The 16,588-nt window shown below is 35.3% G+C and overlaps 3 protein-coding genes and 1 non-coding gene across 4 annotated transcripts; 3 read left to right on the top strand and 1 right to left on the bottom strand.

Annotated features, from left to right (window-relative positions):
* Positions 1 to 1,515, top strand: LOC138902423 (uncharacterized). Its single transcript, XM_070190289.1, has 2 exons — positions 1 to 1,120; positions 1,277 to 1,515. The coding sequence occupies exons 1-2, from the start codon at positions 1 to 3 to the stop codon at positions 1,513 to 1,515; spliced, it is 1,359 nt and encodes a 452-aa protein (XP_070046390.1).
* A 2,503-nt stretch (positions 1,516 to 4,018) lies between these two features.
* LOC104118311 (3-oxoacyl-[acyl-carrier-protein] synthase I, chloroplastic-like) lies at positions 4,019 to 11,628 on the top strand. The gene is made up of 7 exons (XM_009629533.4): positions 4,019 to 4,604; positions 7,075 to 7,506; positions 7,929 to 8,102; positions 10,651 to 10,764; positions 10,876 to 10,977; positions 11,071 to 11,137; positions 11,254 to 11,628. The coding sequence occupies exons 1-7, from the start codon at positions 4,158 to 4,160 to the stop codon at positions 11,319 to 11,321; spliced, it is 1,404 nt and encodes a 467-aa protein (XP_009627828.1). The 5' UTR covers positions 4,019 to 4,157; the 3' UTR covers positions 11,322 to 11,628.
* A 1,332-nt stretch (positions 11,629 to 12,960) lies between these two features.
* Positions 12,961 to 13,088, top strand: LOC117281993 (U6atac minor spliceosomal RNA). Its single transcript, XR_004512622.1, has one exon. It is a non-coding gene; the product is annotated as a U6atac minor spliceosomal RNA (small nuclear RNA).
* Positions 13,089 to 13,795: 707 nt separating this feature from the next.
* On the bottom strand, positions 13,796 to 16,373 carry LOC104118310 (large ribosomal subunit protein eL20). The gene is made up of 4 exons (XM_009629532.4): positions 16,214 to 16,373; positions 16,004 to 16,119; positions 15,402 to 15,465; positions 13,796 to 14,367 (listed from the first exon to the last, which is right to left on the bottom strand). The coding sequence occupies exons 1-4, from the start codon at positions 16,226 to 16,228 to the stop codon at positions 14,026 to 14,028; spliced, it is 537 nt and encodes a 178-aa protein (XP_009627827.1). The 5' UTR covers positions 16,229 to 16,373; the 3' UTR covers positions 13,796 to 14,025.
* Between the last annotated feature and the right edge of the window lie 215 nt (positions 16,374 to 16,588).

The following is a 16,588-nucleotide window of genomic DNA, read 5'->3' as shown; positions in this document are numbered from 1 at the left end:
ATGTTTGCATGGTGGATGTATGATGCAGGTCTTCCTTTTAATTGTGTTAATTATACTGACACTTTTTCTGCTTTTATTGAGGCCGTAGGCCAATATGGTCCAGGAATGAAGCCTCCAATATATCATGAAGTTAGAGAGCCATATCTAAAAAAAGAGGTGGCAGAGGTGAACAAAATCGTGGAAGAGCACAAAGTAGAATGGAACAAGTTTGGTTGTTCCATTATGATGGATAAGTGGACGGCGAGAAATGGAAAAATGATCATCAATATCTTAGTGAATTCTCCTAAGGGAAGCCTATTTCTTGAGTCTATTGTTGCAAGCGACTCTTCGACTGATTCAACCAAAATGTACTCCTTGTTCAAGAGTACAATAGACTCTATTGGAGCAGAAAATGTTGTTCAAGTTGTCACGGACAATGCCAGTGAAAATGTTAAAGCTGGCGATTTAATGTCTGCTGGGTACCCGCATATTTATTGGACTCCGTGTGCAGCACATTCTATTAATTTGATCTTCGGTGACATTTTCAAGGAAAGACCCTTTAGTTCAATCTTTAATCAGGCAATTAGAGTGCATTCCTATATTGTTCAAAGGTCTTTGTTATTGAATATGATGAAGAGATTCACTAAACAAAGAAGTTTGGTGAAACCCGCAAAGACAAGATTTACTACTGCTTTCTTGACTTTGCATATGATGTATGAGCAAAAAAGCAATTTGAAGAAGTTGTTTATTTTAGATGAGTGCACTAACAGTGCCTATGGAAGGGAAGCTCGAGGGAGAGAATCTGCAGATATTATACTTTCTCCTTCATTCTGGAACAATGTGGTTCATGCATTGAAGATTGGTGGTCCTTTAGTTAAAGTGCTTCGTTTTGTGGATGGGGAGCAAAGGCCACCAATGGGCTACCTGTACGAAGCAATGGATAGGGCAAAGGAGGCTATTCAAGTCTTGTTTAGTGATCAAAGAAAATACAAAAAAGTCTTTGAGATCATAGATAAAAGGTGGGATAGTAAGCTTCATAGCCCTTTGCATGCAGCTGGACTTGTTTTGAACCCGGAACTGTTTTATGACAATGAAGAAAAGATTCTAGGAGATGAACCTTTGTGGAATGGATACTATGAATGTATTGAGAAGTTGATACCTGAAGAATCCGTGCAAGATAAAATAACTTGATCCAATTAGTTTGGATACAACACTCGCAATGTAATTGATCCAATTAATTTGGACAACATCGATGATGCTAATGAATGGCTAACTGGAGTCCCGGAAGATCATGCAGATGAAGAAGTATTTGAGGAAACTTCTGATTTCACTTGGGGTGATGTTGCGGAGGCGCGTGAAATTGGGGAGAGGATTTATGGTTTGAGGGGGAGTACCTCAACTTCAAGTTCACGGAGGAAGGGAAAAGAGGCAGCTACTTTGTCCCTAGTTGATGAAGAAGAAGAAGTTGAAGAAGATGACGAGCAATATAATAATGATAGTGGAATACAAGAATTTGACAATCTTGTAGAAGAATAGGATGCTCATTTTGTACTTTAATTGATGCTACTATTCAGTTTTTACATTGAATTATTGAACATTTACTTACAATTACATGTGTTGTCTATGCAATATTTATTATTTATTTATTTTTAAATTTTGCTTCACTTCAAAAAAGCGAGCGCTTCGCTTCTCGCTTTAAGCGAAATGGGGTTTGTCGCTTTTTCTCACTTCACGCTCTTCACAACACTGGCCACTAGTTAGAGATGTCTTTACTCTTTAGCCACCGTTTAAAATGTATTTACTTTTTAGCTAGTGCTTAATAATTTTTTATCCGCCCGGACAAAAATACCCATGTGCTAATATTAAGGACATCATATCCTTAACTTCATATGTTCAGTGTAAATGTTAAGGACACGACGTCCTTAACTTCATGTGTGTAGTGTAAATGTTAAGGACATAATGTCCTTAACTTGTATTTGCACCTTCTTTTGTTAAACTTTAGGACCTCATATCCTTAACTTCATATGTGTAGTGTAAATATTAAGGATATGGTGTCCTTAATTTCATGTGTGCAGTATAAATATTAAGGACATAGTGTCCTTAACTTTATGAGTGTTGTGTAAATATTAAGGACATGATGTCCTTAACTTCATAAATATTGTGTAAATATTAAGGACAAAGTGTCTTGTATTTACACATTCCGTTGTTAAACTTTAGGACATCATGTCCTTAACTTCATATGTTCAGTGTAAATGATAAGGACACGACGTCTTTAACTTCATGTGTGCAGTGTAAATGTTAAGGACATAATGTCCTTAACTTGTATTTGCACCTTCTGTTGTTAAACTTTAGGATCTCATGTCCTTAACTTCATATGTATAGTGTAAATGTTAAGGACATAGTATCCTTAACTTTATGAGTGTTGTGTAAATATTAAGGGCATGATGTCCTTAACTTCATAAATACTATGTAAATATTAAGGACAAAGTGTCTTGTATTTGCACCTTCCTTTGTTAAACTTTAGGATATCATGTCCTTAACTTCATATGTTCAGTGTAAATGTTAAGGACACGGCGTCCTTAAATTCATGTGTGCAGTGTAAATGTTAAGGACATAATGTCCTTTACTTGTATTTGCACATTCTGTTGTTAAACTTTAGGATCTCATGTCCTTAACTTCATATGTATAGTATAAATATTAAGAACATAGTGTCCTTAACTTTATGAGTGTTGTGTAAATATTAAGGGCATGATATCCTTAACTTCATAAATACTGTGTAAATATTAAGAACAAAATATCTTGTATTTGCACCTTCCGTTGTTAAACTTTAGGATATCATGTCCTTAACTTCATATGTTCAGTGTAAATGTTAAGGATAAAACGTCCTTAACTTCATGTGTGTAGTGTAAATGTTAAGGATATAATGTCCTTGACTTGTATTTGCACCTCATGTTGTTAAACTTTAGGACCTCATGTCCTTAACTTCATATGTGCAGCGTAAATGTTAATGACATATTGTCCTTAACTTTATGAGTGTTGTGTAAATATTAAGGACATGATGTCCTTAACTTCATAAATGCTGTATAATTATTAAGGACAAAGTGTCTTGTATTTGCACCTTACGTTGTTAAACTTTAGGACATCATGTCCTTAACTTTATATGTTCAGTGTAAATGTTAAGGACACGACGTCCTTAACTTCATGTGTACAGTGTAAATATTAAGGACACTATGTCCTTAATATTTACACAACACTCATGAAGAAAGGGTAACAATGTCTTTTCGTATTAATTTTAATAGAGTAATGACTATTTGTGCTCAGCATTAAAAATACTGAATAAAAACTAAATATCATATTATAAAGTGGTTATCCCACGCCATTTCTTCGACATAGATGCTTCACATATTGTCAATGAAATTAAATCTTCATATCATTTGCAAAACAAAGAGTAAAGTTATTTCATGTTAATAGTTAGAGGCAATTTTAGCCCTTTTATCTTTATAACAACAACAACCCAGTATAATTTCACTAGTGGAGTCTGAGGAGGGTAGTGTGTAGGCAGACCTTACCCCTACCTTAGGGTAGAAATACTGTTTCCAATAGAAACTCGGCTCCCTCTCTCCAAGAACTCTCCACCTTTCTCTTAGGGCGTCTCGAACTCACAACCTCTTGGTTAGAAGTAGGGGGTGCTGACCACTACAACAACTCACTCTTGTCTCTTTTATCTTTATAAAATAATTCATGATACCCATATTAATTGATGCATATTTTATTGGACTTAAAGTGGGTATAAGAGAAAAAAAATTATTTGTCTTGATATGCATAAAATGACGAGTAAAAATAAAAATATATTTTAAGTATATACGACAAGTAAAAGTGAACGGAGTGAGTATTAAAATAGTATATATATATATATATATATATATATATATATATATATATATATATATATATATCCAAATGGGTAATAAATTATGCAAAACAGTAAAAAGTATAGTTGGGAGTAATAAATATATATAGGTTCTGGTTGGAACAGAACACAGTCACAGTACGTTTTAAGCCTTTCCCCCTGCATTCACATAGTTGTCATCGAAAACTCATCACTCCATCTTCCCTTCTCCGCCACACTCCACCCCCACCACTCACCACTCACCACCCACCGCACCATAACCATAACAATGCAAGCTCTTCAATCTTCATCCCTCCGCCCTTCACCACCCACCCACCCATTCCTCAAACCCAACACCCACCAATTCACCAATGTAAAGCCATTGAAACCCAAAAAACTCACTCCGTTTATCTCAGCTTCATCAGCTCCCACGCGCGAGAAAGACCCGAAGAAGCGCGTGGTCATAACTGGGATGGGCCTTGTTTCTGTTTTTGGCAATGACGTTGATGCTTACTATGATAAATTATTAGCTGGTGAAAGTGGGATTAGTCTAATTGATCGATTTGATGCCTCGAAATTCCCAACTAGATTTGGTGGACAAATTAGAGGGTTTAAAGCTGAAGGTTATATTGATGGTAAAAATGATAGAAGGCTTGATGATTGTCTTAGATATGGTATTGTTGCTGGGAAAAAAGCTCTTGAAAATGCGGATCTTGGTACTGACAGAGATAAAAAGGTTTCACTTTTTCACATTTTTGTTTATTTCAAATAAAATTGTTTTTTTTTGTTTTTTTTGTTTTGTGCATGTAGTTTTATAAGTTCTTGAAATTGTTTTTACTTAAATTGAGATAAAATGGGATGGGGCTTGCTGTGGTATGTTTTAAGTTTGGCTGTTGATATGTTTAGATTTGTTGGTTTATTTTTCTGTTTCTGTTTTTGGAATATAGTTTGTTTTCTTTGTTTTGAGGTCCTCGTTATCCCCTTTCTCTACCTGGGGACAACTACTGGAGCTTTTAAAATTTTCAGCTTGAGCTCTGGTAGTAGTAGCTATTTTAGTTATATTCTTATTAATAATTCTCTGATAGTTAAAAAAAAATCTCGGATAGTTCTTTTATGATGGTAAAGCCAATAAACAATCTATCTATATTCCATAAATGGATTCAGTTATATTTAACTTATTACATATTCTGTCTTCTCTTTACTTTTGTTGTTAAGATGCTATGTCTATTTGAACAATAAGCTTGTACACATTCACGGAAAAAAGAAAAAACCTATCTGTAGAATTGAATTATTGAAATGATCACTTACACAATCCACATATATTTGGATATGGTGACGGCTATTATAGCATGACCTATTAATGTTTCACGTGTTTGGGTCATTTGAAGTATTAAGCTAATGAGAAACCTTATTTGATAATATGTGCTTCTTTGTCAGAACTTTCGCACTTTCCGTAGGTCTCTAAGTCATGAGCAATATGCTTATATTATGATGAAGCATATAATTTATCTATGGAAGACCCAAATAATATTATAGACTCTTCAGCAGTCATATTTGGTTTGTTCAATAATCAAAATCAATTACCTCATTCTTAACATGTAGAGGTTTGCCAAACAAGCATCGTATATCGCACATTATTAACAAAATTAATTGAGAGTAAAAATTTACCAGTGACCTCTTGGCAGGATGGACTTTGAAGCTTTAGTTGCTGTTCTGACAATCTTCCATTGCATAAAGATTAGTTTCTTCACTGTTTCCATGTATATGTATACATACGTAGGCCTAAGTCTATTAGATATCCCATGGAATCAGCAGGTATCCCGTGAAATTAGCCGATGTGTGTAAGCTGGTCCGAACACCACGATTATCAAATAAAACAAAAAGATATGTTATATCATATATGGGTAATGTTTCTCTCCATTCTTTCATTCATCACCCAATTGTAACTCTAGGTACTACGTATACCTTCACTATGTGGCTACCATAAAGCTTGCTCTTGATCAGCAAAGTAGGGCATTGGGATCGCCAAGATTGGAGCTGAGACTCCAGTAGAACTTCCTTTGGTTCCTTATTCTCCCGTACTAACAAACCATATACTTGCTAGTAAATTGGTGCTATTCTTGTCCATGAATCTTCCCAGAATTTTAGAACTTCGTCGTTGTTTTGTCCTCCAGTTTAGATGTTTTTAAATATTTGAAATCTATGGTATATGGTAGGGATGTGCATTTGGATCGGTTATCCGAGAATCCGATCCGATCAACTCTATTCGAATTTTCGGATCGGATATGGGTTAGGCTTTTTAAAAGTTTGGATATTCAGATCGGATTCAGATTGGTATAGTTTTAATCCAATCAGACCCAAATTTGAATTATATAGACATGTATAAATATTATATTTAGGTCTTCTCATTTCATCCGCCATTCTTTAGACTTATCTTTTCTTAGTTTATATCAAAGTCTCTCTCTCTAACCTCTCTTCAGATTGCTCTGTCCGCTTCTCTTAAGTCTTACCTCTGTGTCTCTCATTCTTAGTATCTCCTTCCCATCGACAGACAATGACGCCTCTCTCTTATTAGACGTTTGTTTGGAATTTCAGTTTATTTTATTTTGCTATGAAACTTTTGTTTTGTTTATTGCTATGAAAGACATTTGTTGTCTTTCAATTTAATAGAATGGTGAATAGCAGTAGCCTTAAAAGGTGTAGTAGCCAATTAGATTGTTAGTAGCATTAATAAGGCGTACAATCCGATCCGAAATTCTGAAATATTTACCCAATCCAAACTTTAAAATCCGACCCGTTCCAATTTAATTTGGGTTGGATTCGGATTGCATTTTATAAAATCCGAAATGTGCTAAATCCGATCCGATCCGACCGATGCACAGCCCTAGTATATGGAACAAACTCCAGTTGCAGTGATTTCGGAACTTCACTCCATGAACATAAATGCAACAACACCCTCTGTTCTCTTTTTGAATATGTGCTTTGACATCTTTTTTTCTTTTTTCTCCGTAGGTTTTCTGTGAGTGGTTTAAAATAGTCAAAAACTAATCGTCTTAGTGATGCAAATTTGTCCGTCATTGATTCTTTTAGTTACTGCATTTGAAAATCATGAGTCTTACTAGTCTGCAGACCTTTTTAGTCTGGATTTATTTCTTTTTTGCAGTAGGGGACATGATTTTAAGATCTTTAGTTCTATTCTGATGCAGATCAATAAGGAGCGAGCTGGTGTTTTGGTAGGAACAGGAATGGGTGGTCTTACTGTTTTTTCAGATGGCGTCCAAGCCTTAATCGAAAAGGGTCACAGGAAAATTTCTCCATTTTTTATACCATATGCCATAACAAACATGGGTTCGGCCTTGCTTGCAATTGATGTTGGTTTCATGGGACCGAACTATTCAATTTCAACTGCTTGTGCTACCTCCAACTATTGTTTCTATGCTGCTGCAAACCACATTCGTCGCGGTGAAGCTGATTTGATGATAGCTGGTGGAACTGAAGCTGCCATGATTCCCATTGGATTAGGAGGTTTTGTCGCATGTAGAGCTTTGTCTCAAAGAAATGATGATCCACAAACTGCTTCTAGACCGTGGGACAAAGATAGAGACGGCTTTGTTATGGGAGAGGGGGCTGGAGTTTTGGTAAGTTTGCTCAAGTGTTGATTAAAAGTTTGATAACGAGAAACATCATATAAGCTTTTTATCCACTTTGAACCAATGCTATGTGTTGTCTATAGTACTCTTTTTAATAATTAATATTTCTATCCTTCATGAAGTAATTAAATATGTTCAGAAAATGAACATCGGACCTAACTCAACCCCAAAAGTTAGCTCATGAGGTGAGGATATTCTAAGTACAACGAGACAAAAACCTATTTTTCCTCCACCAATGTGGAATACTTAACGTAAAAAACTAAAAATACCAACCAAAAATTCGTGATTGCTCTTTCATTGCATGGTGGGGAACTGTTTTAGACAAAGCACTGCCATATTATATCACTCTCATACAACATGATCGATCACCTTGGAAAGACACAATGACAATTGGATGGAGTTATTGACAGGTGATGGAAAGTTTAGAGCATGCAATGAAGCGAGGAGCACCCATAATTGCAGAATATTTGGGTGGAGCAGTAAACTGTGATGCTTATCACATGACTGACCCCAGAGCTGATGGACTCGGTGTTTCTTCATGTATTCTTAGCAGCCTTGAAGATGCTGGAGTGTCACCAGAAGAGGTATTTTTTCTTTTGTTCTTTCACTCATTTGATGTTCTACTTTTGTTATGTCCACTCAATAATCAAAGAAAAATTGTAACAGAGCTGCAGGAAAGAACAAATTGTTGTGGCTATATCCAATATAAATTAGGTCATACCTGTTGTCCTTGGCCACCAAATCCAACATCCTTACTTTCGTACTTTCCCTTTCATGAGTTTTTTCATCGTTGGCTAAACTTTTACTGGAGACAGAAAAAATAGTGCTGATATCAGATATGTTTTAACATGAGACTTAGACCTTGTTTGGGGCTTCCACTTTGTATTGTTCTTCTCTCGGAAACATGACTCAATTCTGCAATCTTGTTTCTTGAATAGTTTAAAACTTGTAGCATCTGAGATTGTTCTATATTTCCTTAGAGATATTTAATCTCTTGTTTTTTAGATAAGTAAATAAGGTTAAAATAGGGTAACCTTTGTATATAAACAATAAATAAAGAGAGCAGCCTAACAAGAAATATAGATTCCAAATACCATCCTACAATCTCTTTGGAATCAATTTGGACTTACTTGAGAACAGAACAAACAGGAAGCAAGGAATCCATATACGACACCAACAAGTTAGGGTTAAGTAATTGCACTTATGCTAAGTAAATGTAAGTCCGGTGTTTACCAGGAGTATTTTTAGGTTTGTTAGAGCTTGTTATGTCCACATAGGAAAAAGTATGAGGAATAAATATACTTCTGGAGATCTGCTAATATTTCTTACAACACAAAATATTTAGTATTGGAATGGAATGAAACCAATAGAGCGTATCGGATATAGAAGATTTATATGCCTACCCCCAATGTATATGGATTTAGGTATAGTTGATTGACCATCGACTCTTCATCAAAATCAACTATTCCACCCTTTGATAACTAAATATTACATCATTATCCATCCGATTGGTCTCTGCTTGAATTTGATGTAGCATCAAAAATAAGGGGGAAACAGGAGAATAATAGAGAGAAATAGGAGAAATGAGAGAAAGAACTTGGAGAGAAATAGATAGATCAATTCATAAGGTATTATTCATGAAGTGTTACTCAAGTTTTCTTTAAGTACGCAATGGTCATATTTATGGAAAAAAAGGAATTATTAGTAGTCAGAACTCTTGAAATAAAAAAGCATGTATCTTTAACTAGAAGACAAAAAGCTATTTTCGACTGCTACATGATACTCTATCTCTAACTAATAGATTTATCTCATCTCTAATATTATCTTTGTTCTATTTCGAACTAAAATATAAGGAGGATAAATAAATATGAAAGATGTTACCTTCACAATTTTAGTGAAGTCTATATACTAATATACAAATATGTTGCCTTCTCAAAAAGAAAAAAAAATGAAAGATAATAGTACCACAATCTTTTATTTCGCTACATCAGAATATCTGAATCACCCATGCAAATTGCGGTATCTTTGTGAGTGGCATCAAGGGAAGCCCTTATTAAGCCAATAATAAGCTGTTTGACAACCAAAATCTGGGCCGAATGCGTCCAGTTATCAACCTAGCTCACTACCATCGACTTCTTTCTCCTGATTGGTCTTGACCCATGAACCTTCTTTAAACTATAGTGAACACCCATAATATAATGATAATTACTCAGAAACAGCATCACAGAGAATCAGGGTGTCGTTGGCAAACCATAAGTGAGCAGGAAAATGCAGCTCCATCCCTCCTTTTGTTCTGAATTCCCTGCTATTATCTCCTCTTCTTTGTGTTGTCCAATGTTTTGCTCAAAGCTTCCATGAGGAAGATGAAGAGCATCCGATCGACCGTCAGCATCAGCAAAATGGATGTCCTCGCTAGCTTTCGTAGAAACTGTTAAGAATTATCATTAATACCAATCCCATCTTTTGTTGTAGTCAAGGAAGCTTAATTCACATGGTATAGTGTTTTCCAGATTGAGATTTCATGGAACCCCAGGGCCCAGACTATACCCTCCTTTACTGTTCTTAGTTATTGCTGAAATAGTCAAGATTGTAAGTCCTGTAGTCCTTTTTAAGATGCTTATTTTTTGGTCCCACTTGCACCTAGTATTTGTGATGTTCATGGACAATAATGAATAGTGAATTTACTTGGTCAGTTGCAATGGTATTGGTCTTTTACTAGTACTTTTAAAGAGACCGGAAACAACCTCTCTACCTTCTCAAGGTAGGGGTAAGGTTTGCGTATGCATTACCCTCCCCAAACCCCACTAGTGGATTACACTGGGTTCATTGTTGTTGTACTAGTACTTTTAAAGAGATGGAGATACAATAAAATTTACCCAAATTTTGAAGTGCAGTCGTTCAGTTGGTCATTTAGATCTTTGTTCAGGATGTCGTTTAAGTTGTCATTTAGAACCTTGTTTAGATGGTAATTCAAACATTAGATGTTAGTCATTATTTGTGAGGAATAGATAATATAGTGGTTAAACTGTTCCTAAAAGTTTGGTACTTGAGTTGCTTACTTAACTATTTTTAAAAAAAGTTTGGTACTTGAGTTTGATTATCATCTGGTCTCTCCTTTTCGTTTATTTTCAGGTTAATTACATCAATGCTCATGCAACTTCCACCATAGTTGGTGATCTAGCTGAGGTAAATGCTGTTAAGAAGGTATTCAAGAACCCTTCAGAGATCAAAATGAATGCAACCAAGGTAACTTTCTCTAAGTCATAATACCTGTATTAGCCGTTTCTTTCATGTTGACTTTATTGACATATTGAAAAAATATTGATCCTTCAAAATTGTCATTTTCCGTTCTACCAGTCCATGATAGGCCATTGCCTGGGTGCTGCTGGTGGCCTGGAAGCTATTGCAACAGTTAAAGCCATTACAACTGGCTGGCTGCATCCTTCCATAAACCAATTCGTATGTCATTTTCTCTTTGGGAACTTGCATTCAAATATCGACTCCTATGCTCGTTCTTAATTTGCAAATCTCCTGTTTTCGTGAACTATGCAGAATCCCGAGCCTTCAGTTGAGTTTGATACTGTCGCAAACAAGAAACAGCAGCACGAGGTCAATGTTGGTAAGATAATCTTTTTTCAGATAGATGGGATAAAAACTTTGAGAAATAGTTGAACTTCTCGCAGCTTCTCAAATTTATGCTCAAAAGTTTTGCTAACATTTGTTTTCCATCTGCAGCAATATCAAATTCATTTGGTTTTGGTGGTCACAACTCCGTTGTCGTTTTTTCTGCATTCAAGCCCTGATTTCAGCTTTAGTATAGCAAGAGCAACTTTCTGCTTCTGAGGCTTAATTTAGTGTGACATTGAGGCTGCTTCATCTCATCACAGCAATTGCTAAGCAACTGTCAATTTTAAGTTTTAGTTTTTTAGCTTTTTGTTCTTAGCGATGAGTATTTTAAATTTTGCTTGTCTTTTTTTTTAACCACCTTAGCTAATTGGATGATTTCAAGGCACTGAGGTTTGATTTATGTAAAAGCTAGAAAAGACACAATAGTCTTTTGAGATTGAGAGCTCAAACCACCTAATTATATGATTTTCCAGTTCATAGCAATTTTTTTGTTTCTTGCTACTGCCATTCAGTGGTGGAGGCAGAGTTTCAGCTAAGGGGGTTCAAAAAAGAAAAAGGTTAAAAATTTAAAAGAGACTATGGCGAGTGAGAATTGAACCAACAACCTTTTGAACCCCCTTGATTACTGAGCTATGTTAAGAGTATTTAAAATATAATATATAAAGGCACAAAACGAATTTTGCGCGGACAGTGTAATTTTTTGCCCCCCTAAATTCAGCCTACTGCCATCATTCATCAAACAGGGGAAAAGTAAAAATAGAATGATGCTTCCCTCTTTAGTAGGTCGAGTGTGTTTGGTATGATGAAAAACATGTCAAAGGATATTCTTTAAACTGCTTTAGGACTAGTAAGTTTCATAGAACATTGTAAAGTTTAGAAACTAAAAATGTCTACTAATCTGAATACTACATTCCTAATTTTAGTTCACACGACTCTGCAAAGTTAATTCTAAAAGATAAAGAGTTTCAAAATACTAAAATTACAGTTTATAACGACATTTATGACCCGCAAAAGGGTTTAGAAAAAGGTGAAAAGAAGATTGTTTTTGTTAAAGCGCAAGAAAGTATTTTGTGGATGAGTGACAAGGAGACTCGAACTTAAAACTTGTATTCCTTTTAGATATCATGTTGAATTGGATGAACTATCTCGCAAGTTTGGTTGGTGGATGAATAGTGATTACGATAACGGTTTCCTTACTTGGCATTTGATTCTTCTTTTGTACAAGGAAACCTTCAAAGTTTAAAAAGGAAGAGCTTATTCAGAGTTTTAGTGCTCAAGTATCAAAGATAGAAGTCTAACTAAGAGGTCAAATATGGCTCTACTAGAACTATGAGTTAGTCTATGTATTCATAGTTTGTTCCACATGTATGGTGGGAGCCCGGCCGGGAGAAGGGATACGTTCGAACAAACTCTGGTATTTAAGTAGAAAGGGGGTAGAGGAGCGAACCCATACTTTTTATGTTACAATATATTTTCCTCTGAACCGAAGGTCTATTGAAAACAACCTTTCTATCTTCACCAAGTAGAGGTAAGAGATAAGGTCTGCGTACACACTACCTTTCCAAGACCCCACTTATAGAATTTTGTTTTTTCATATTGTAGTATGTAGAGAAGCCTAAAACTGAGAAATATAAAGTAGCTTGTTTCTAATATTTGATAACCCTCCATTTTTTTTTAATTCTTTGTTGCTCAAAAGAAGCTGAAAACATTGGAAGTGAAATGAGAAAGTAGTTGGCAGACCTTGACAGCTATCCCATATCGCTAATTTAGAGTTGAACTATCTATTTATATAGAAAACATAAATCCATTCTAATTGTGTTCGTAGAAAGGAGAGACGGTTGGCATCTCCCCTGACAGGGACGGGAACAGTCTTCGGACTTAACCTGTTATCAGACACATCCGGTTAAGGCTTCCCACTTCGGTGGATCTTACCCAATTTTTTTTTGGTGTTAATTTTTATTTCAATTTTCTACTTTTTACTCTTTGCTCCCCTCAAATCTTCCTTATTTCTTTTTTGACATTTTCAAAAGTTCAATAAACTTTTTACTTCATTTGGAAACCAGATTAACCATGTCCAAACTCCTAATTTAGCTTTCTCTTTGGTGTTACTTTTTATTTCAGTTTTCCATTTTTTACTCTTTGTTCTCCCCTTCCATCTTCCTAATTTCCTTTGTGACATATGCCAAAAGTTCATTATGTTGAAACTTTTTACTTCCTTTAGATCCAAATTAACCATATCCAAACTTCTAATTTAGCTTTCTCAGTCAAATCGACAAGTTTGTAAACAGTTTGATCAAAATCTTATTGATGAAAAGAATTCTCAGTTCTGATAAATGTGATTCGGATGATCATAAAATTTCAGAGGAAGTAAAATGTGTAGAAATATTATCGAAAAGGTCTAATTTTATTAATGGAAAAATGTCTTAGGTAACAACTAAATACAGGTGAAACAATAAGCAGAAAAGATGTATTAAACTTGACACCAACACAAAATTACAATATCACCAGAGCGAAAAAACCCCCATTTAGGAAAAGATGTAAAATAATTTGACAGAAAAAAATAGTTGTGAATATTTTGGGAGGGTGATGGTACCAACATGGCTAAAGTGTTCTGGCCACTGTGCTGCAGCAACATAAAACTAAGAAGTGGTGCAACATAAAAGACATTGAGATGTATAACTAGGATTCCAACTGTCCAAGCAAACAAAATACCAAACTCGAAACAGAATATAGAAGTCTGATATCTAATAATCATTTGTGATCACAACAAAAGTGTTTTCTCCTCCCCTTTCCGAGTGAATGTGGAATCCACTAGTCCAGAGCACCAAAATTGCAGTAACTTAAAGTTGCCACTCAATCCACTTAATGATCAAAGACATTTTACATAAACAAGTTAGGCCTGGTAGCCTTATAGGTCGTCTTGAGTTTCCTTGAAGGTGGCCTGACTTTCTTGAACACCAACGGAAACTTGATTTTGGAATCATGGAACTGCTTCGTGCTCTCCCGCTTGCAAAGCTTAGCCGGAATGGTGGCAGTCTTAATGATCTGGATGCAGTGATGGCGGACCCTGTGGCGAGAAGCCATCTCAGTGTACATCTGTTCCACGGCACCATTCAATGTGGTGTCACGGTACTCCTTGTACATGTTGTGATATCCAGTTCTGCTTTGGTAACGCAACCAAATACCATAGTTCTTGATTTTTGTTGGGTTCTTCTCAAAAATCTACACAAAGGAACACAATATTCAATAACAAAGTTCAACACCTCCAAAGCAAAAAAGACGCAGAATAACTATTTATGGCAAAAGAAAGTAGACTATCTTAGCAACCATTACAAGGATTATTGCTACGTCCAAACTGGGAACTAAACCATCTTTTTTCTGGAGAGGCTAAAAGACTGGATCTTGAGGCATTACCATGACAACTAAACCACCTTTTTTTACTTTTTAAAAACACCGTGAGAAGTTACTTCTCAAAAAAGGCTACTATAAGAAGTAGACCATTTCAATAATCGCTCTAAATGACATACAAACAATTAGGGGAAAATTTGTATCGCCAAGAATAGGTACTACTAACAAGCATATGCAGTGACTCTTTAAAAAGTGACAACATCGTATTCTTTGCATTTTGCAATCTTAATGTATGTACCTCTGTATGATTTAAACCTTATCCTCTTATTTTTATGATTTGCTTCCTGACCTATTACACTTTTTATCTTTTTATGGTGATTTGCCTCCTGACCTATTACTATTTTGTAAAACTATGAAAGAGCTCATTTTGAAAGGGTAAATAGGAATGACATGAATTTAGTGCATACATGGAAGTTGGAGATGATAACTAGATATCCTTTTCAAAACTGAGAATCAGCCAGTCAAATTACAGACCCTAAAACATAACATCAAGGGATCACATCCTAAGACTACCATTAACAAGACCATACAAACCTTAATATACAGACGAATGAGCAATTTTACCCAGGAAATCCCCACAAACCAGATTACTTGGAACCTACTATTCATGCTTCACGACGGATTAACAAAAACTTTTACTTTGGATAACCCACATGAAAGTTTAACCATAATCTCTTTTTTATCAAGTAACGGTACAAATTAACCATAAACTCCAAAAGTAATAACTTGGGACTGGAAAATCAAATAAGCAACAACATATCAAAAATTACTATCATTACGTCCCAATGATACATTCTATCAGACAACTCTAAAACCCCGTATATTTAATGAAATGCATATGATCATACCTCATTAATAGCTAGCATCTGACCGTTGCTCTTCTTCACCTTCTTTAGCTTCCTCAAGTAATACCTTTTTCATCCAAATCAAAAACAACAATCATTCCTTACACACACATACACACTCCGTATCTTCCATTTTATATGACATTATTACTAGTTATGAACTATTAGTCCCTTTGTCCCAATTTATGTGGCACTTTTATATTTTGTCTGTCCCAAAGACATTCGCATACTTATTTAAAAACAATTTAAACTTAAACTTAAACTTCCTACTTTATTCTTAATGAGATAATTTATAGCAACAAAAATGTTTATGTTTCTTTTCAGACAAGAAGTTTCAAAAATTATTTATTTCTTTCAGTGCCCAATCAAACTGCCACATAAATTTGGACGAAAGGGCGTACTTTTTTTGGGCGAGGGGACGATCTTATCATACATTTTGTTAACAAAAAGTATAATTACATAATATTGTGCCTGACAGACCTTTTATGCAGTTTCAAAATACACAACACACACACACACACATACATATATATATATATATATATATATATATATATATATTACTACAATTAGTAAGGTGGGCAGAGAGAGAGAGAAGTGAATACCAGAACTTGGACTTGGCACGGACCTCATTGGTAGCCCAGAGCTTCATACGGTAAATTTTTGGGTGCTCATCGTTTTCTGTCGGCAGCGCTCTACCTACAACCTGGTACTGATGGAACTACAAACAACAATAATAACAACAAATCCCATTAATTTATTAATACAACAATTTCATAAAAAAGGAAACACAGTTGTGAATTTCTGATACTAACTTTGTAGGTCACCATTTCTGAGTCTCTGTCTCTCCCGCTGCTTGGTGTCTGAATATTTGGGAGGCGTCGTCAGTCAAGAAAAGAAAGGTGAAGAAAAACGCAGGGGTTTTTATGTTTAAGGGCTTCCTAAGAAACCCTAGTCCTAAGGTTGCAAAATGGGCTGTCTACACTAGACAGACCCATATTCTTTTTATTGGGCTTTAAAATAGGGGTTCGTACGGCCCAAAAGAATAGTTTTCATCATATTGACACAAAAGGGGCTTTTTGGGATTGGTCTTGAAATTTTATCCCAAAAATTGATAACATTGCAGGAATGGCCCCATATGTACAGACACTCATCTAATGAAATATATTCGAACTAAAAATACCCTAAGG

The sequence above is a fragment of the Nicotiana tomentosiformis genome, chromosome 12 (assembly GCF_000390325.3).
Source record: "Nicotiana tomentosiformis chromosome 12, ASM39032v3, whole genome shotgun sequence".
Taxonomy (NCBI): domain Eukaryota; kingdom Viridiplantae; phylum Streptophyta; class Magnoliopsida; order Solanales; family Solanaceae; genus Nicotiana; species Nicotiana tomentosiformis.
This window is presented reverse-complemented; position numbering and strand designations above follow the sequence as displayed.

What these genes read in the sequence shown, in the direction of transcription:
- LOC138902423 (XM_070190289.1), top strand. Translation starts at nt 1, where the DNA reads ATGTTTGCATGGTGGATGTATGATGCAGGTCTTCCTTTTAATTGTGTT. An exon ending in GTGGAATGGATACTATGAAT is followed by an intron (nt 1,121 to 1,276) that starts GTATTGAGAAGT and finishes AAGATCATGCAG; the next exon opens with ATGAAGAAGTATTTGAGGAA.
- LOC104118311 (XM_009629533.4), top strand. Translation starts at nt 4,158, where the DNA reads ATGCAAGCTCTTCAATCTTCATCCCTCCGCCCTTCACCACCCACCCAC. An exon ending in GTACTGACAGAGATAAAAAG is followed by an intron (nt 4,605 to 7,074) that starts GTTTCACTTTTT and finishes ATTCTGATGCAG; the next exon opens with ATCAATAAGGAGCGAGCTGG. An exon ending in TCAAAATGAATGCAACCAAG is followed by an intron (nt 10,765 to 10,875) that starts GTAACTTTCTCT and finishes CCGTTCTACCAG; the next exon opens with TCCATGATAGGCCATTGCCT.
- LOC104118310 (XM_009629532.4), bottom strand. An exon ending in CGTGCCAAGTCCAAGTTCTG is followed by an intron (nt 15,466 to 16,003) that starts GTATTCACTTCT and finishes TGGATGAAAAAG; the next exon opens with GTATTACTTGAGGAAGCTAA. An exon ending in AGATGCTAGCTATTAATGAG is followed by an intron (nt 14,368 to 15,401) that starts GTATGATCATAT and finishes TCCTTTGTGTAG; the next exon opens with ATTTTTGAGAAGAACCCAAC.